The sequence below is a fragment of the Amblyomma mixtum genome, chromosome 1 (assembly GCF_055824585.1).
Source record: "Amblyomma mixtum isolate Tamu chromosome 1, ASM5582458v1, whole genome shotgun sequence".
Lineage (NCBI taxonomy): Eukaryota > Metazoa > Arthropoda > Arachnida > Ixodida > Ixodidae > Amblyomma > Amblyomma mixtum.
Genome location: NC_143012.1, coordinates 267,629,352 through 267,650,923, shown reverse-complemented (window position 1 = coordinate 267,650,923; position 21,572 = coordinate 267,629,352). Strand labels below are relative to the sequence as shown.

Here is a 21,572-nt window from a genome sequence, read left to right as displayed (position 1 = left end):
ATGTGGTTTAACTACGTTCTTCGTCGGCTAAAACTTTTTCAGCCATACAAGCTAATTGCGCCTTTTTTCTGATTTTCTCCGCTCACTGTTAGGTGTCAAGAAAGTACAATTAGTTTTAGGCAAAGTGTATAAGAATGCAGACAGCACTTAAGGCCCAAGAGTTCCAAAAATAATCTCGTGTTGTATGACCTGCAAGCAGCTTATTTAACTGTTACCTTATTGTTGCAATCTGCCAGGCAACGCATATTAGCATGTTTGCCACAACATCCACAGGTACCAAGTCAGATAAGCATTTCTTCTTCGCTATTATTGATGGCAGCAGACCAAGGCTTAACTGCAAAGGTTTGAAAATAAAATTCATTTTTCGTCACTCATACAGCCTTGGATTAAGTTTCATGCTCAAGCGCCACAATTTGGCGACCAGGAAAAATAAGACACTGTTTGGCACTTACGGACGCCACGATACCAGTGCAGCCATTGTAGTTGTCTACCCAGCCCTGAAATTATGAAAACAACGCAAATTAGTATGTTCAGCTCCACCAGGTTCAATTAAGCTCCACATTTTCATCAAAAGCGCGGTAGATAAAGGCCTGTCATGAGCGAAAGGTGTAGCAGCAAAGCGCTTTCAAACACACTCTGGAAACTATTTAGCGCACATATCTTCGACCTTGAGACAAAATAGTACTATAATACTAGCAAATAACCCGACACCTCACCGGAAAGGGCTCTTTCCACGAAGCCGTGACGATGGCCGGTCGGACAATTGCTGTTGGGAGCGTTCCTCTCTCATCTAAGAGCATAGATTCAGTCACCGCCTTGGCCAAAGCGTAACTGTTCGGCTGCCCAACTGAGAACTCTCTCATGGCGTCCACTGTCTTCGCATCGGTAGATCTGTACACAAATATGAAAAGCTCAGAATTTACATTCCGTATGCTTCTGCTTAGAGTATGAGCTTGCTACGCAGATCCCCGCACTTTCCAGTCATCTCTGTACTACAGCATACGAATCGCATTGGCGAGAAACTTTTTACTCTGTGTTCGTTCAGGCTCGGAACCGTCAGCAAGTGGCCTTATCACTTTTTGATGTAACGCTATATGGCTACGAAATTACTCCGGCAGGAGTAGACACGCACAATTACTTCTACGATGTTCGATGTTCTCATAGGTGCTTTATGTGCCTTACCTCGAAAGTTCTTCACCGTTAAATTGAGCGCGGCTGATGGTGGCAATGATACAGTTCTTGAATACCGCCGAACACGTTTGTTTACATTGCTGCCGCCAAGTTTTTTTCAATTCTTTATGGGTGCAAGTCAGCCCATTCAGTTGTTTGCAGCGCAGTAGTTATATTCTCGCCTTTATTCTATAGCCTTGTCCCCACCCCACCCCATCTGGTGTAGGAACTGAACCGCCTAGCTGCAATGCCCCCGAAGACGCAGTCAACCAATCACTCATTGCCTCTGGTGGCTATTGAGCCTCGTGAGCCTCCTTCCTTTTAAAGACGCTCTACTGAGCAAGCGGAGGAATGTCTGGACCTATACCACCGCGTGGCAGCGCTCAATTCGTGAGACACCTTAGTGAAACTAAGCCATGATAACTTCGCCCTCCAAACAACAATTCGAACGTGTTGCGGAATGCGCGAGAATCTTCCGGTAAACACGCATACATTTAAAATATTTCTTCTGAAGACATATACTTCTTGGGCTTCTTGCGGAAAGAAAAGGCGTAGGTACTCTGACAGTCCCGTATCCAACTAACGAATGATAGAATCCCCGACTACGCCGAGATATAAAGTTGCTGTTTCGACACGACTGCCTCGACATGACCAATGAGAAGAAGGTGATTTTTTTAGTGTGAAGAGTTCAAGATAAAATTTCGTCGGTCTGATTCACAGTACATCGAATAGAGTCGTCAAAATCAGTGCAGAAACGTCTACCATCGACAAGAACCTAGACGCCCGGATATGCCAGTAGAACCAACCGCTTTAGTGCCCTCACCAAGCCACTCTGACGGCGCATCTACAAGCAAAGAGAACTGCGAAATCGTTCGGAAATAGCTGCGTCGACTGATACCGTCTTTGTCACCAGCCTCAGATAGCGAAGTCCACGGACGTCGTCCGACAAGTCCAGCGTGCGCTTGGCTTGCCGTCATCAATGACAGCTATGGAAGCTCAAGCCATGACTCACGCCGCTGCAGAGCGCAGTCCTGAAAGTCGTCGAGAAGCCCCAAGCCCTCTTCGCCGTGCCTAAGCTTCATCAGAACGCCACCCCATAGCCGCCACCCGCCTAGCCTACGAGTAACTAGCTAGCCCCAAGAAGTGCGCAACCTGGAAAACCCATAACACCTTCCTCTGTGTTTACACAGCCGTGAAGGCGACCGCAACTTCCGGCAGTGCGCATAGCTAAGAGAGGGCCTCTGAAGCTGCTCTCAGACTTACTTTGACCACCACACGGGCAGCAACCTCGCTAGGTAGGCGAGTACCAACGTGACGCCGAATACACACCGAGCCGCTCATCAAGGTACCTGTCACCAACATCTCCTCACGTTGCTTGACTACACCGCAGCTATGCAGCCGCTGAGCTAGGAGTGCCCTTGGGTCCCCGTACGGAAAATTTAAAACGGCAACCATTGGAGATGTGTTGCTACACGACTAAACGACGAAGATCCTGCACCAACGACGACGCCGCAAACAAAGATGAGCCCGAAAGAGACAGGGACGCAAATGAGGTGACGACGGCACTCACCAAAGCCAACACGACATGCTCTTGGCACGATTTCCATCCCCGAAGTGAACGTCACACGAAACCTTGAACTCTGGAGTCCTCCATCACCATCACCGTTAAATTGAGCGCGCGGAAAAGCAGCAAGGATTTGGTTTAACGACCTTTCAGCATGCTTGTCGCCGCCGCAGATTTTTGTAAGCGCAAGTCAGCTCAATTAAGAGTTCCTTTCAGCGCAACGTTTGTCTGATCGTCTATAATCTATGGTGCTGTCACCACCATGTGACAAATTCTGGGCGCAGTTCTACTTAAATGCACTTACCGAGTCGCTTCAATTATTTTCTGCACATCAACAGGTGGCGGGTATACATTCTCGCCTATTTCTTTCTTACTCCAGTTGGAGTACGCTGTTGATACGTGGATAAGAGCCTAGAATAAATCAGATGGAGTAATAAAAGTTTGTGCAATGAATAAACACATTAAGTCTGCACTGAAATGTAAAACGACGCGATAAATGGGATCTCTTTTCGTTTCAACTTTTGCAGTGCATTCCTTCGCGTACGTGAACAACCGCGCCGCCGGCTGGTTTGGTCATGCACCAGTAATATGTTCTGCGGGAAACAAGGGGTGGCCAAAAACCACAGGTCCAGATATAAAAAAAAAAACAATGCACCATCGTTATTTTCTTTCTCTGATGTGAAAGCAGAATGAAAGCTATTAACCTTCTGGAGCTTTGGTGTGAAGGAAAGTTTTACTGGGAATGAGGGCTGCCTGGAGAAGTCTGCCGTCACAATAATGCGCCACAAACTGCTTGAAAACAGCCACAATTAACAGCCTCTAATCAGAGAGCGACAGCTCTCGACATTTTGCATGTATTTGGCAATGCTTTCAGCTCTCGGCACAGTGACATGACAATTTCTTCCCTACATTAACTATCTTTGCGCGGGCTCCTACGGACTTAGCTGTTTGCTGCGCTCGCACTGGTCCTCTAATCTTGAGCTGGACAGCACGGCCTCGCACTGCACTGGTTTTGGCTCATTGAATAAAGTTTACCGCAACCAACAACACCCCTTTCCCCAGTTCTTTTGTCAGTGCTCTTGTTAAGCATCTACCTCTGCTCCCCACATCCGTACCCCCCTCGATAAAGAAAGTACTCTGGGCCCTGACAACGTGCCTTCAGTGAGACATCAGTGCCGCCTGAGGGCCCTCGCGGTGCCACTTAATCCCAGAAACGATTCCGCACAGCGTTATCACATGCCTGAACAGTGTGCGGATGCCTGGAACTTGTGTAATTTTGCAGCAGGCTATCCCAACAACTGGTATGACAGGTACTACTTAACCTCAGAGCAGTTCTTGTCCATGAGGGGCTTTCACCACTCCGTTCATGATTTCCCGCCGCCAGCTCAGGCTTCCAGTTCGCCATCAGCAAACAGTGCGACGGGGAATAAAAAGCGGTTGACAGGTGTTCATTCAAGCAAGCCTGCCCAGCTAGGAATCACTACACACAACGGACAACTACTCACACAAAGCTTCGGCATTTTTCTAGAAAGGTCGAGGACAGCCCGAGTACCCAGAACGTTGATCTCAACAACCCGTCTAAAAAAAAGGAAAAAAGGTTAACACCGAGACTTATTGAGACTGATGCGTTCGCAAAGATGCTTGAAATATTTGAGAAGTATATAACCGTCAAAATGTACGCTACTCATAAAAACTGAAACAAACAAAATTGATTTTTTTTTTCAACTTACGAGCAGGCCTAACGTTGTTCGGAGGATTATTTACTTTCACTGGGGCGTGTTTTTTATATCACAAGTGAAATAACCTTGTCTTCGAAACGAGACCGTGAGCAATCAAATGGATCGGTCCGTCACAGAGCTTCAAAACATGGCACACGATGACGGACGTTTATTCAACTCACTTGAGAGGTTCGTTAAACCTAACTGTGGCACCCAAGTGGAAGACGACGGAGACTTCTTCTAATAGGGCAGCCTGCTCAACGTCACTGAGCCCCAAATTTGGAAGAGTCAGGTCTCCTGCCACTACCTTGACCTTTTCAATGGCACCTGGGTTCTCTTTCTTGAGGCGCTCGAACACCTGGTCAAGAGAAAGCGATGGGAGCGCAGCAAAAACGCCAGGGCTTCAGGCATCGCTAAAACCTTACAGTTCCTAGCATTGTCGTCAACCTCCAGAGTTGCTGGTTATTTGTTTTCATAGCACTGGGTTACACTTTGATGAAGTGCTAAGTTTAGAATAAGAGTACAAACTCAAAACAACTAACCATTCATTTCGGAAATATTTTTTCAAGTATTTAGTGACGTACGGAAGAAACTTCGGTATAGTGCAAAACCAAACCGCGACCGAAAAGTACCAGTTTTCTATGGCAAACTATACATCAACCAACGTGTGTATATTTTAAACAAGGATAAGGACAAAGTACCAATACAAAAAAGCCACATAAACAAACCGCCGAACAACCCACCGAGCCACACAATCAATAAATTAACACTGATAAATTTAAATGCCCGTAGTACACTAAATAAAAAAAGAAGCATTTTAAAGCGCATTAGTAGACTATGGTCCAAATATTATGGCCATAACGGAAGCGCGGCTATCACCCGCTATATTCAATGGCCACGAGATTGCCCCTCCAAATTACTCAATTATGCCAGAAGACCTGCTTCTACGGGGTGTAGGAGTGGCATTATTTATAACAAAATGGCTTCCCATTGTCCCTCCCGATGTGGACAGCGATGAAGACGTTTTTTTTGTAAGCTTTTGTGGACGGGATATCGATTGTCAACGGTTGCGTTTATCCTTCATGAAGGACCGCGGTATACTTTCCTCTTTTTCACCGCCTTGTACCTCAGTGCTTGATCCATAAGTAATAATGAACTCCACAATCTTTTATCTTCTCCTAAGCATTACCTTAAAAAGCCAGACGTCCTTGCTGGAATTACAAACGAATTCTTAAAAAATATGCTGAATTGTGCTGAAAATATCTAAGACAGATTTTTCGTAAGTCACTATGAACTTCTAATTTACCGCGTGACTGGAAAAAGACAAAAATGATAGCGAATCTCAAGACAGGAGAGAGAATAAATATTGCCAACTGCAGGCCCATGTCGCTCACTAGCACTTTATGCAAAACACTCCCCTTCCCCAGAGTAGAGTAGCAGGCCAGATATCAATCTTTCTGGCCGATCTCTTTGCCTTCGTTTCAATAAATTCATCTATCTATCTGGGGCATACCATTTTTAAACTTATACCTACGTTTTTAGAGCGTGAAAACTTGCTATTACTTCACAGTCAATGGTTTAGGGTACGCTTATAAACCATCACTCAAATAACGAAGGCAGTTCATGGCCTTACTCTACATTAATAACCGTTCTCCAACTGACAATATTTTACGTCATGTTCTAAAGGTTTTGAGTGCGTGAGCCACGAGTCACAATCAGCCAAATGCAAACATAAAACAGGTTGTCGGGAAGGGAAGAATCCCTGCCTGGATAACACACTTTTTATCACATCGCTTCCAATTAGTTATGTTCTACCATATTCCATCTGATACTGTCCCTGTCCTATCTGGAGTTAACAAGGCGTGGTTCTCGGCCTACCCATGCTCCTGATATTTATTACGGCAAGCGTTACTAGCCCCCCCCCCCCCCCCCGTTTCATTCTTCAGTGCACAAACTGCGTCCAGGTCGAGCACTGCTTTCGTCTTCAGAGCACGTAAGCAGCCTTAAGCGCCCTCCGATTGTTTTAATGCTATAATAACCAATAATATAAGGTGGAAAATTGAGCTCATCATATTGAACTCAATGATTGCATCATATCTGAAGATATTAACGGCTATAACGGCCAATCTTTCTTTCTAAATCCCTTAACTCATTAGCCGAGTGGTGCTTCATGTGGAAATGTGGAGTAATATATAAATCCGCGGCAATGACAGCAACAAGGAAAAAGCAATTCTCCCCGCATTAGCTATATTGTGAATGGCACATCGTTTTCGAAGCTTACAAACAGAAATAGTTAGGAACAACGTTAGCATGACACGTTTATTGGGAAATACGCGTAGATAATATTACGACTACTCCGCTAAAGAAGCTATTTTATCTAAAAGGATGCTCAAAGCACGCTAAAATGAGTTGTGTTGTATTGCGTTAAAATTAATATGAAGTTCGTAGCTTACAAAACATTGTAAGGCCTATTTGAGGATACGCTACCACATTACAGCAACTCATCTTCACTATCGCAGCCATGACCATCATCATCATCATAATCACCAGCCTAACTACGCCCACCGCAGAAAAAAACATTTCTCATATATCTCCTATTAACTAGGTATTGTGCCTGCTACGGTCAGCTTATCCCTAGAAACTTACTAATCTCATCCGCGCACCTAACTTCCTGCCGCTCCCTGCTACGCTTGCCTTATCTTGGAATCCAGTCCGTTACCCTTAACGACCGTCGGTTATTTTGCCTTCGCATTACATGCCCTGCACATGCCCATTTCTTCTTGATTTTGACAAGAACGTCAATAACTCGCGTTTCTTCCTACTCGTAGACTCACTCTGCTCTCTTATTATCTCTTGACCTCACACCAGTGATTTTCCTCTCCATGCTCGCTGCGTTGTTCTCAATTTAAGTTAACCTTTTAGGCCTGCCTTACCGTTTCTGCCCGATACAGCTACAAACGTAGCTAAACTTTCATACAAACTAAAGCAACAAGGTTCATTGACCGCAAATATCATCGCACAGACTCACCCTCGCGTCTCTTAGCTTGTTCGGACCTTAGCACATTATCCACGAGAGCAAGACAAGCTCAGCAAAAATTCCTTTTTCAAATTATGCATCCTCATTACAAAATTGATAACACTCAGTACATTTCGTATTCTCAGTCTAGAATAACACGGCACTAACAGAGGCATGCGTTAAACGAGTATTCTTTTTCTAGTGACACATTCCGGTAATCAGTCTTTCCGCGGATAATCAGAGAGTCGAATAAATTTAACTCATCAATAAAAAAAGACAAATGTGTTATCCCGGTCGCTTTCTCAGCTGTGACTCATCACAACAGGTTATTAGTACTTTTCACGCTTGTTATGAATTCTCTTTTATGTACCACTGACTCAACGTAGAACAGAAATTGAAAACATCCGTTATTTTCGATAACATTTCCCGTTTTGACTTTTTCTAAGATGTGCCCGTGCTGTTTTTTATATTATTCTGCGTTTGTTTTCTATTGAATTTTGTACAGTTTACCATTTGTATCTGTTGAATCGTTTCACTGTTTCATTTGTGTGTGTGTGTGTGTTGCTCGAGGATGTGCCTTTACGTGAAAACAAAGAAAAGATAAGCGCCACTTTTTTCCCGTCAGGTAGGCTCTCGGTGGGAAGCTGTCGGTAGAAAGCTGCAATACTGTTAAATAAATAAATGAACAGTACCATAATTTTGAACAGTGGAAGCGGAGTAACATCTATTCTCATGGTCGCAAGATTCTCTGCAAACATTGTTGTGCTTCAAAATGAATTTGACTTCGTTTATCATAAGGATGCGACAGAAATAGTGACCTGTTTGGAAAGGTTAAAGACCTTTTTAGACGGAAGCGAACATTAGAGCCAGACAGCTGTCGACTGCAGAAACAGCGTAGCCAGCCTCCGACGGCGAATGGTGACATTTAGTGCTCTGTTATCGCAGCCTCTTGTATAAAATGAATAGTAGAATATCCTCTGCAAATCATGACACGTTCTGATCCAGAGAGGAAACAGGCTCACAGACCCCTCCTGGCGGCCCGCGGAAATGTGGCGTTACAGAAAATCAGAGGGGTATGATTAAGCGTTCGCAGTCTATGAAGACATATTTATTTATTTATTTATTTATTTATTTATTTATTTATTTATTTATTTATTTATTTATTTATTTATTTATTTATTCATTTATTTATTTATTTATTTATTTATTTATTTATTTATTTATTTATTTATTTATTTATTTATTTATTTATTTATTTATTTATTTATTTATTTATTTATTTATTTATTTATTTATTTATTTATTTATTTATTTATTTATTTATTCATTCATTTATACCTCGAAGGCTCCGATGAAGGACTTTAATACATGAGGAGTGGGTGGGTGTACAGCGATAAATTGTGACTGACTTGTGGTATACATGGTTATTATGAGACAGCTTCTTCGATGGCCTTCTTGAAGAGTGTATGATTTATGACCATACACGCTTCAATGACTATATTAAATTTCACGTAGGCACTGTTTTGCTTTCGTCTGATCACAATTTAATTGCAGTAGTGTATAGAACACTTTCTGCACAGTTAACGGCATCGTTGACGCAGCGGGAGTGTTTCGTGGTGGCATACGCCACCATGTATGCCACCACGAAACTCTCCCGCTATTGCATGTTGGACGATCGAAATGTTTTTCATTCCTTGAAAGCATTATGAAAAGCATTCATGAATACTTCTGAGTACTGCTTTTCAGCTCGAAAGCAGCGCTCTCGAGAAAGAGCCTTGCGCCGTCACCTCAGTCAGGTAATGACACATCATACTCCTCTTCAATGTTGGTTGGAAAAGTGTAATTACTAACCTTCTCTAGAACCTCCTGAGATTGCAGCACCAACTAACACATGTGTGTACAAATTCTATTACATGAAAGCAAGCGCACGCACTAATAAGTGGGTGCTTTGAAAGGGATTTGTGTAAATCAACATCATAATCGGCAGCAGCAGCAGCTTGACTACGCCCACTCCAGCACAAAGGCCTCTTCTATATCTCTCCAATGAACTCTGTCTTGAGCCAGTCTCAACCACCTTGTCCCTGCCAATTTTTTAATATCATTCGTCCGCCTAACTTTATGTCGCACCCTGCTACGCTTTCCGACCTTTGAAATCCTGTCTGTTACCCTTAAGGACCAGCGGTTATCTTGCCTTCGCATTACATGCACTGCCTAAACCCATTTCTTCCACTTGATTTCAACTAAGGTATCACTAACCCGTGTTTCATCCGTGACCCGCTCTGCCCTCTTCCTGCCTCTTAACGTCACACCTGCCATTTTTCTTTCCATAGCTCGCTCCACTGCCCTTAACTTATGTTGAACCCTTTTCGTTAGCCGCCACGTTTCTGCTAAATAGATAAGATACAGCTATTGCATACTTTTCTCTTGAGGAGTACTGGTAAACTGCCATCCATGTCCTGACAGAACCTGCCAAATACGATCCACCCCATTCTTATTGTTCTAGTTAATTCAATCTCGTGATACGGATCTGCGGTCACTACCTGTCGTAAGTAGACGTACTCGCATACCACCTCCAGGACCTCGTTGCCAATTGTAAACTGCTGTTCCCTTGCGAGACTTGAACATTACTTTGGTTTCCTCGATATTAATTTTTATACCCTCAGTACTGCTCTGCCTGCCTAATTCATTGATCATATTTTTCATTTCATCTCCTGAGTGATTTAGCAAGGCTGTGTCATCAGCGAACTGCAAATTACTAAGGTTCTCATCATTAACTCTTATCTCTAACTGTTCCAAATCCAGGTCTCGGAATAACTCCTGTAAATAGGCGGTGAATAGCATTGGCGAGATCGCGTCTCCCTGCTTGATACCCTTTATTATTGGAATTTTATTGCTAACTTTATGGAGGATTATGGTGGCTGAGCAGCCGTTACAAATAACTTCCGGTGTTTTAACGTAAGGCTTTTCCACACCCTGATTGCGCAATGCCTGCAAGACTTCTGGAGTTTCCAATGAGAGAAATCCTTTCTCATAATCTATAGCCGTTACATGTAGGGGTTGGTTATACTCTGCGCGTTTCTCTATCACCTGACTGAGAGTGTGAATATGGTCTATTGTAGAGTACCCTTTACGAAAGCCTGTCTGATCAACTGGATGATTCTTGTCGAAATCAAGAGTAATAAATGTGCTTGGCAGGGTACCTAGAGTGGACGCTAGATAACCGATGGTCCTTGATGGTAACGGGCTGTATTCCAAGAGAAGGCAATCGCAGCAGGATGCGGCAGAAAGTTAAGTGGGTGAATGAGAGTAAGAAGTTCGCGGATGAGATTAAGAAGTCACGGGACGGGGTTAATTGGAGAGATATGGAAGATGCCTTTGTCCTGCAGTGTGCAAGGTCAAGCGGATGATGATGACGATGATGATTCTGATTATAACAGTCCGGCAGCAAAAGACACGCTTATTGCTGAGAAAATTGGATTTAAGAATTTTTTCCCACTCAGTGCACGCTCGGGACGTCAAGACCAAAAAGGACTCCATGATAGCCGTCTGGAAGTCAACTGCTGTACGTCTAAACAACCTAGATTCACGCGCAATACAACTACTCGGCATTTCCGCAGTTTCCTTTTGAAAGCGGCCAGTGGTGGTGACACCTACGTTCCAGTTTTTAGCATTCTCTAGAACATGAAAGCTACGCTTTCAGTTAAAGTGCCGTCTTTGCTATTAGAACTCGGTTAACTGTCGATACATGCCAATATGAATTTGTCTTCAGTTGCCCTTCAACACTAATTAGTATTTGGCATTAAGCATTTCAATAACTTCTACCACAATATTTTGGTAAAATCATGGTCGACGAACGAACAAATATTCAACCCTTTTTTGAGTAAAAGCGTATATGCATAATTTACCGGCATGTTGAGCACCGCTTCCATCCTGGCCACAGGTTCCTCTCCGCGCTTGCATCGAACAAGAACGTAGACTCGGTTCAACCCGGGACAAGATCGCAGCAGTTTCTCCAGCAGAACCTGGAACGTGTACAGATTTAGGGATACTGCGCACTTTCTCAATAAGAGATTAAAACAGTTGGTGTTGAATAGAAAGAACAAAAAAGATATAATTGCATCGGTTTAACAATTCAGCGTACAGCTTACGGATTGCAGCAAATCTCTAGTACTTCCGGGCTAAAAAGATGAAAATATCTGCTACGGCATGGAAGGTTTGTTCTAAATATCAGGTATTTCAAAGAACCAATGCATCTAGAAACGCAGTTTTGAATGCGTACATGTCGGCAGGATGGGCCAAAGCATGCGCTTTTAGGACCTTGTGCAGGTGTAACACCTAAGTACTAAAAAAAGTTTCATAACATAGTGCGTTCGGATCCTTCTTGAACATGTATCTAAAAGGGTCGTACGTCTAAGTTGATTCACTGATAAATGGCTGTTAGAGAATAGGAAAAAAGAAAATGTATTTGATATGCTGTAACCAGTCACATGAGACATTTTTCAAGGCATGTTCACTTGTCATACTTTCTCAAAACTTGACTTCAAAATAAATTGACTTCAAAATGCGACGCGGAGAAAACTGTTTTAAAATCACCGTGTTTTGGTAACCAGAGATACGAGGCTTCTTTTGAAGTATAAGTTTGCATATGCCTTTTAAAAGGTTCTAATTCAATGGTCCTTAAAAACAATAATAGCGCTAATTCGGTTCAACGTCATAAATTGTCCAATATTGGGTTGTAATTCTTGATCAATTAAATCGGTCCTCTCAAATTCACCTTATTCATGTTAACCTTCCTTTAACTAAAAATAGTTGAGCAATGCATGAATTCTATTAAACTACAAAGCAAGGTCCATGCTAATCCGTCTAAAGTGCATTCTGATGCACACCACCACAGACAGTGCTATGCCGACGAGAGCGCTCTGATAACGCAAAAAGCATATTTTTCAATATTGCTAGCAGTCTGAGGTGAAACACCCTGAATATAGCTGGCAGGCAAATAAGTCATTAGAATGCTGTATAAACTATGAGAGGCGATGCAACATGCATGCTCACCTTCCCTATGAAGCCTGTTGCTCCAGTCACGAAAACCACTCTGTCGTCGTAGAAATCAGCAACCTGGGAGTCACCGTGTTCTCCAGGAGCCATTGCTGACGGCAGGGTTTTGTGCGGCTGGACTTCTTTTGTCAGCTAGCGGAATCTCTTCAAAACAGACACAAGGAAGGATTTACATTTAAGATGAATTCACAGGCAGGCAGGTAAGAATTGAATGGGCCCCGTAAAACCACCGCCCACCTTCTGTAGGGCCATTGAGTGCGATATTAAAGGTTCAGTCTCCGACCGCGACGGCCTTATTTCGACGGAAGCGAAAGGCTTCCGTGTATTCAGTTCGTATGCTCAGTGCGATTTCTTCAGAAATTAAGGGCTGCCGGATGTCCAAATGGATACGAATCTCTCGAATGCAAGAACCCAGCCCTCCACTACGGCGTCTGTCATAGCCTTAGTCGCTTTGGGACGTTAAACCCCATAAAACCAAACTAAAACCATAAATCCTTATGTTTTTTTTTTATTTGGCCCGTGAAAAGAAATTATTACAAACTTTGGTTAAAATTTTTGAAAGCTTAAAGTGTACTGAGGGGTTTCACATCTGAATTCACCAACATAACAAAACATATTTAAATGAAATATCTGCCCAGTGGAAAACTATAAAAGTTTCCTCCACGGGCAGCTGAAGCGTCCTTCTTATCATCCCTAACCATGTGATGAAATTTATGCTTATCCGTCTATGCAAGGGAGGCCGAAGCTGCTGTAAGTTACAAATGAACGTTACCTGGTCGACACTAGGTGCATCCTCCCTTTGCGTTTCTTCTAAGGCTTCCTTTACTTCCACTTTCGTGTACCGAGAGAAGTCCAATTCCACCGCACCCCTGCCTCCGTCATTATCGTTCTGATTATTTAGGCTACTGTGTAGAAGTCCTCATGTGCATTAAATATAGTACCTATTGGTAGTGACAGTGCCCTCTTTAATATGTACTTGTTTCTTAACACGTACAGCCTTTGTAAAAATTATGGCGCTCGGCTGCTGATCCTAAAGACGCTGGTTCGATCCCGGCCGCGGCTGTCGAATTTTGATGGAGGCGAAATTCTAGAGGCCAGTGTACTGTGCCATGTCAGTGCACGTTAAAGAGCCCCAGGTGTTCGAAATTTCCGGAGCCCTTCACTATGGCGTCCCTCATAGCCTTAGTCGCTCTGGGACGTTAAACCCCCACAAACCAAATCAGTCTTTGTCAAAAATATACAGCCCAAGAGGTCAGCTTCTAAGCCGTATAGCGCTGTACTCCAGCACCGCTTGATGTCCAGAGGTTCCCATGAGTCGAGGACGAGATTTCCACTCCCCTTCTTGAGATTTGAAACGCTGGCTATACACAACGAGCCACACAGCACAGACCAGAAACAAAGCCTTTTGGCTGTATACTTTTTACAAAGACTGTACATCTCTTTCTTCCGTATGCCTAGTCTCTTACTGACCGCTTTTAAGCGTCCTCCGTTCTTTATAGCATTGTGGATTCTCTACATGTAATACTCTGTGTTGATAACCTTATGCCTATTGATCAACTTTGACAGTTTTGCCAGTCCTCCTGCATCTATGGAGTTAAGGATATCATGCTTTGGCGTTTCTGCCTAGCTAGCCACTTCACCTTTACTTCTATTCCTTAGTCCGTAGTGATATCTTTGATATTATCAATCTTTTCTTGGACACTGTCGTCATTCCTCGTTAAAAATGAATGTACGTTCTGTAGCGACAACCTAAATTTCGCTGCTTTTCCTCTTACCGCTAACTAATTAGTGGGCGTCCTTCTCACTAGTTTCCTCCGCTCCATCTTGAAGTGTAGGCTAATTCGTGATTTTATCATCCTATGATAAGTACATCTCCCCTGAGCAAACACTCCCACACCGTGTAATATACGAGGATTCGTGCACGATGTATAGAAAGTTTCCTCCTCTGCACGACACCTCTGCCTGCGAGGCTGAGGGCAGAGCGGTCAGTAATGCTGAGCTAGGGTAATCCGGCTCGTAAATGATGTTTATTCGGCTAAATACGGTTATACGACGGTAATCGAAAAAGCTTAGAAGAGAACAGGTGGCTTCTTGTTGCTCTAAAATAAGTGAATGCACGCCAGTTTCAGAAATTTGGTCAGTGTGAACCACTCCTTAGGAAAATCTCGTCAGGCTAACGCTGTTCCCACCCTCGCGTTAAATTTAAACCGCAATGATGCGCGTATTCTCGAAGAATTTGTCGATGCTTACACTCAAGGATGATAAACATTCCTCTGCCGCTCTTTGCGTTGGCTTCAGGTGGGCTGCCATGGATCCTCTCTTCACAATCAGAGTTGCAGACTGCTCTTGCTGTATTGCGAAGACGATCCGCAATGGGTCCTGATGGTGTGACCAATCAAATGACTCGAAATATTTCGGTGGAAAGACTTCGAAATCTGCTAGATTCCTTTAATGAACTTTGTTAGTTGCTTTATGAGGGTTTAACGTACAAACTCGACTTAGGCCATGAGGGACGCCGTAGTGAAGGGCTCCGGAAATTTCAACCACCTGGGGATCTTTAACGTGCACGCACAGTATACGGGGCAGTAGGATTTCGCCTCCATCGCAATTCGACCACCGTGGTCAGGATCGAACCCGCATCTTGCGGGTCAGCAGTCCGGCGCCATAACCGCTGAGCCACTGCAGCGGCCTTTAATGAAGTTTAGGAAATAGCAAACACTCCATCAGCGTGGTTGAAATGATCGGTGGTGCCTGTATTGAAACCCGAGAGAGACACCGTGGATCTCTCTTTGTACAGACCGCTGTTACTCACTTCGAGCGTCAAGAAATTAATGGAGAGACTGGTTTACAACCGACTCTCCTGCTCGGCTGAAACAAAAGGTTTCTTGCCACCATATATGGCTGGGTTCTGTTCCCGTCTCGGCGCGCAGGACAGCATTTTGGATTTAGTAAGCCACACTGAGCCCGACAAGAGCAAAGGCCTCTCAACGCTTGCCTTATTCCTTAGACGTGTCGAAGGCTTATGACTGTGTCCTACCAGGAGCCATTATTTCCCAGCTTCATCACATGATGCCGACAGGGCGCATTCGACGCTTCCTCCAAAAATTTCTTGAAGGAGTGCCGCAAGGAAGTGTGCTATTGTCTCAGTTGTTTAGCATTACTATTGCAGCGCAGACGACTGCCCTATCATGCGGTCGTACACCGGTGCGAAAGTCCATTTGCGCCGATGACATCTCGCTGTGGGTATCCGGTTACCAGCATAAGCGTCTAGCGGTGATAGCGCAGCGGGTACTTTCTGCAATACGGAACCACTTGGCCACGGTAGGTCTCTCTCCGTCAGCAAAGAAGTCCTGCTCTGTGATACCTGATAATCCTTGGGCGAAAAACTTCTCTGCACGCGCTTAGAACGCAACGAACCCAGATTCATAAGGCATGCCACGCGAGGTTCCTGGGCGTCATCATTGACTCACGTCTGACGTGGAAGAGAGTGGTGTGCAGCATTGGTTCTTCCCCGCTGCCAATGTTAAATGTACTGAAATATTTGACATGTACGATGTGGGGCAGTGGTCGTTCAACAATTTTGAAGCTATTTTAAAGCTATTTTTTTCTTCACCATAAGACTGCCAGTATAAGCTCTCTGACATCACCAATAGGCCACACCTGCAGACTCCGCTAGACGTTACACGCCAGGCTTCTTCTAGCAAGGTCTTACAGGAGTCAAATGCCTTCCGTTACGTCTACAGGCCTCCACAAAACTGCTTCTGAAAATATTTCGCCTTGGAGAGGTCCAGACAGGTCAGGTCATGATTCGTCGACTACTAGCTATGGCGCAGTCCCTTCTTTGCAGCCCTTCATGCCCTAAGCACAGTAGTTTGGTCACCCACGAGACACAAATGTCAGTAGAACCCGCAATGGTTTGATGGCATTCATCGCCGCCTCGGCATCCCAGGCTTCCGCACAACACAATCGCTACCTCTGGCGAAAGTAAGATTCTTGGTTCTTGAACATCTGAACAGCGTCTACGGAGGGCAGCTGCAAGTTTACACCGATGACTCTGTGAGCATGCATAAGCAGTCCTGCCGAGCGGAATTTTTAGGGCCTCATAATAAAATATCTTGAACTGGGCGCCTGCGAAGAGTAGTATTGTCCCCTTTGGTTGAATAATTGGCAGTGCAAGGTCCCTTAAACGTCTGTATTTCCGCAAACCACAGAGAGTCGCCATTCTCCTTTTTGCATTCTTGCAAATTTTGCCTCCGTGCTCTCACCTGGCCGACGAAGCCACAGTTCAAAGCATATACAGAGTGCTTCTAGTGGCTACCATCTCACGTTGTAGTCGCTGGTAACACGGCGGCAGACCTTGCTCAACACGAGACGCCCGGTCTTATCCATCTTCGGTGCCTGTCCCAAAGGACAAGAACTTCGCTCTGCAGCTAGTGGGGCAACACTTTTCTACCCTTGGCCCACCTCTGCACCTCTCTTGCGTTACTCGAGGCTTGTCGCACGACATAGCTACATTATTGTTTCAACCACGCACGAACTTTGCCTCTACGCCGGTATGGTTTCACAAGATTCAACGCACCGCCTCACCCATGTGCATACACTGCGATGTTGTGGGTGATGTGATTCATTTCGTTTTAGCGAGCCCGCATTTTTGTGCCGAGCATAAGACACTCATGGAAAACATGAGGAGACTGAACGCTTTCTAGGACGACGTTTCTCGCATCGTGTACCCTGAGGGCTCCCGAACTGAGTTGCGATCAGTGTCACTATCACTCTTGAAGTTTTTAGAGGACATTTGCCTTATGGAACAGTGGCAGAGACGCAATTATCTAAATCAGTGACCCAGACGGAGCGATTGCCGACAGGCCAGTGTAAGGCTACACCCCGTCTGTACATTGACACCCCCATCAGCGAGTCAATGGCTGTCCTTCCCGAGAGCCTGAAGAGGGATGACCACAATGATCTCCCCCGCAGATTAATTTTGGTTTTGCCAAGAAGGTGACGACGAGGAGCGTGGTCTCGTGATAAAAAAAAAAATGCCCACTTTGCTCTGCTCACGTGTGTTGCGAGTGTTATCATTCATTTCTACGTCGTATTTCTACTCTCAATCACTGCTGTCTCCGCGTCTTCTGCGTTATTCACTCATAGCAGAGAAACGTTTAGCCCATTCAGCTAGCCACAGGTGCACTCGTGAAGTATGCTATGAGAGGTGTGTTTTCTAGAATTGGTCGTGCGCCAAAGCGATTGTTGTCGGTTCGTCAGTTTCGAGAAATCAATTTAAGTATTTCTGCTAACCTATCCAATTGACCCGAAGACCAATGTGAATTGCACTCTTATCCTGACTTCACTTTCAGGCAGAAATTTAGACGCCATCTCACGCCACCCAACAAATGACAATTAGCGCAAATACCCAACACCGTAATCCACAATGAACCAACAAATACGCTCATTTTCAAAACACACACAGCACTGGACAGTTACCACACTTAGCAACGAAAACTACCTCATGCTCTTAGACCACCTTGAGGAAATTCGTCTATATTATAACCATAGCTTTAAATCTTTCTCATAACTGCAAGGACTCGTATATACAATAAGCCAAGCGAGAGTCGTAGTTTACAGCCAGATAATTCCCAAACCTAGTATTCATAGCGCTCATCATTAACGGGGGGGGGGGGGGAGCACCTATTATTTTATTTAATCAACATCCAGGCCTCTAAGCCGGGTCTATTCCTCATCATTCGCTCTCTAAAACTGTTCCGAACCTCAAGGTTACGGTCACGTTGACGGTGGTAACCGTTTAACCATGCGCACGCCTTTGATGTCAAAGAAAACAATCAGCATTGCGTTCTGTTTCGACTTGTGCATTCTCGACTTTTTCATTTTCTGCGACATCGCATGTTTGCCAGTTCAATCACTGTACTTTTGTCTCTGGATCTTACTGAAAACAATACGTCTCGTCACATGTAATAACCTTTTTTACCGTATCAGAGCCATTCCAGACCCGTTCCTTAAGTCAGAAGAGATCTTCGTTCAGTGTAGTTGTTCAGACGTTCAGGTCGCGCGGCTTCTGTTTCAATTCGTACTACGTCTCCTATCGTTCGGACGCTCAACTGGTGATAGTTATCAACAAGTTCACCAACTTTCAGAACGGTTTTTTTTTTTCTGTGTGGCTGTGATAAAGGGCACTGGTTTTGTGTCATGGTCAAAATTCTCTCTTTTCTAGGAAAATATTTTATGCCAATAAATAACTAATGAACGATATATCAAGTTTGCACCATACACAACCCACAGGATTTTTTGGCCCTCACTTCATGATTTGTTTAATTTCACAACAATTTTGACATTGAGGCCCTGTTCAGTTTTACCATCCGTCACGTATTCCCAGCTTACTCAAGTCTCGACTTGTCGCACCTGCTTGCAGCTTATGCTTTCTGAACTCAGCTTATCTCGACTGCTCTCGGAATCTTCAAAGTCCTTCACCACCCATATGCGCTCTTCGTTGCTACCTGCGTATGCATATGGTGCATCCACTACCATTATTTATTAGCCGCGCCTCGCACATTTAGATGCATCATTATTTTACTACGTAGGTTTCTTTTTCAGTGTTTCTTTTGTGCCGTTTTGTGCAGTGTTTCTCGTATACAGAACAGAGCTAAGGTCAGCAGTGGAGCAGGACATCAAGATATGGCTAAGGACCGTGTACCGGGTACCGGTCTCCCCAGTGAAACCAATGCTTCGGCATGGACTGCTGAGGAAGCCCCCACAACGAACGTAATTGTGGTAGCTTCCATATTTTAATCCTCCTATTGGGAAGATCGCATTTTTGCGTGTGTACTATTAGGACTGGGAGTCCGAGCCATGAAACGGTCGAGGCGACGGTGAGTTAAAGGACTTTTATGTACAGTATGTACAAGGGCTTTTACATGATACAAGGGCCAGAGCACCACGGGCAGGCACACAGAAGAAGGCGGCCCCGGCGGCGAGCGCAGCTCCGGCGTGATGGCTCTTCTGCTGCCCGTCTGCTGCTCGGGTTCAGCGCGGCTCCGTTTTTATAGCCGCTGGTAACGGTTACGGTAGCCAGCCGTTCAAATCCTCCAATCGCTGGCCACCGTTCAAATTAGACCAATGGTCGAGAGCCGGCGAGCGGCGGAGGAGTTCGCACCGACGGAGAGGAGGAGAGGAGGAAGGGTCCGTGTCGGCGCCGCGGCGTCGGGGTGAGTCACGCTGCATGTCGCGACTTGTCCGAGAAAGTCTGGGCCTGCTTTGAGCGTCGGCGAGCGCGCAGCGCTTGTTTCCAGGGGGGCCAGCCAGCGAAATGGGAGCTCCGGCACTACAGCACCACCGCCGCCAGACAATGCGCCACGAAGACGAGCTACTTCCGCGTGGCTCGGATGCGGGGCGCGCTCGTACGCCAGGCTCCTCCAAGTTCTCGTCCGGTGTTCAGCCGCAGGTAGCTCCAGGCTCCTTTCCGAGAACGGGTCCCGCTCGTCAGGACAGGATCACTGCTCCGCAGCCTTGTCGCCCAGGTGACTGGATCAGCTTCGCTCGGTCCTTCGGAAGAGCTTGCTTCACAGCATCGGTCGTTGATCGTTCTGCAGGTTGCAAAGAACCGACCGACAACAGGCAACACCCAACACGAGCAAGTGCCTTCTGTCACCCGTGAATACACCAGACTTAAAGTCTCAAATCTCTGTTGGCTACATTTCTGTCCCCTTTTTGTTCCCTCTCCAACAAGAGACGCATGTGGGATACGAGAACTTGAAAGTAATTAACTCAAACAAAGTGTCAAACACATGAAACACTCGGAATGAAATGAATGCAAAATAAATTCGCTCTCTTGAGATCACTCGGCCAGAACACACAGCTGAGGCCACAAATGAGGACATAAATTTTTCCCCGATCTACGAGCGAACTTAAAACAGCTGTTCGCGAAGAGACAAAATGTAGGTCACGAGGCGGCGAAGGCAGCCTTGCTTAGAACACATGGCTTAGTGCGTCTACGTTCGCGTTTTCCTCGCTTCTAACGGACGGTAAACGACACCCGCTACAGCGGAAACTAATGACTCTGCCTCTTTCGCTGTGCTGCGCTTTTCTCTCTCTCTCTCTGCTACCGTGGTAGCTAACGTCTCTGCCTCTTTCGCGGTAGACGCGCTTTTCTTTCTCTCTCTACCACCGCGGTAGCTAATGTCTCTGCCTCTTTCGCGGTATACGCGCTTTTCTTTCTCTCTGTACTTGTCTTTCCAGTTTCTACGGGAGCTACAGTACGAGAGCGATTCGCTTTCATAGACTGGCAACTTGTCCCTTTCTTTGCGCTTCGCGCGCCCGTCGCGACGTCCAATAGCGAGTGCGCAACGCTTCCGATGAGACCGTTCTTTCTTTCTCTCTGTTCGTGGGGGCAAGTTAGATCTTGCACGAGTCTTGACTTTCTCGCGCATCCGTTTGCCTTTCCGCTCGGTGTGTAGTTCGCCTCTACACGGCCTTTTGATTTTACGCCTACTAAGTGGCGTCATTTCGAATCGCGGCTTTCTATCGCGATAAATGTGCTTGGCTGAGCGCTTAGACGATTTCTTCTTGGCAATTTTCTTGCCCCTGTCACTGCGGCCTCGTACAATCTTTCGCTCTTTGAGCCGTACACGCGCTTTCCTTCCGCGCGCGTGCCGCTTTCTATGGGAGCGCGGATTCTCCCGTGAATGCAGCGGAAAGCGAGAGCCCGCATGAGAGCACGTGCCTTTGCGCGTCTCGCTCTCTCTGTGCTGGCGGCAAGATTCACACTTGTCCCGCTCCTTAATTTTTCGCCTCACGGGCAGCGCTCTCTTGTATCTCAGTTTCCCCCCAAGATACTCTTTCCCGCACGAATACTTGTACGATTTCTTTTTGCAGTTTATTCTACTGCCCAGACCTATGTGCCCCGACACACTTACGCGCTTCGCTTTGCGCGATAGTGATGCCTCGCACATTTCTTTAGCTCTGGTTCTGACGCTAGTTTCAGGGCTGACAACGTGACTGACTTTACTGAAGTCATTTTGCCGGCGACGCTGGCGCTTCC

The 21,572-nt window shown here is 45.4% G+C and overlaps 1 protein-coding gene across 1 annotated transcript in view; it reads right to left on the bottom strand.

Moving 5' to 3' along the window:
• The window catches only part of LOC149371635 (fatty acyl-CoA reductase 1-like), a 37,872-nt gene extending 25,226 nt beyond the window's left edge, over positions 1–12,646 (bottom strand). Inside the window, exons 1-8 of the mRNA XM_089580827.1 lie at positions 12,521–12,646; positions 11,374–11,490; positions 4,635–4,810; positions 4,240–4,312; positions 3,039–3,145; positions 717–891; positions 453–497; positions 216–334 (exon numbers count right to left, since the gene is read on the bottom strand). Coding sequence (XP_089436953.1) covers positions 216–334; positions 453–497; positions 717–891; positions 3,039–3,145; positions 4,240–4,312; positions 4,635–4,810; positions 11,374–11,490; positions 12,521–12,613 — 905 coding nt within the window. The 5' untranslated portion in view covers positions 12,614–12,646. The remainder of the gene's footprint in view (positions 1–215; positions 335–452; positions 498–716; positions 892–3,038; positions 3,146–4,239; positions 4,313–4,634; positions 4,811–11,373; positions 11,491–12,520) is intronic.
• Between the last annotated feature and the right edge of the window lie 8,926 nt (positions 12,647–21,572).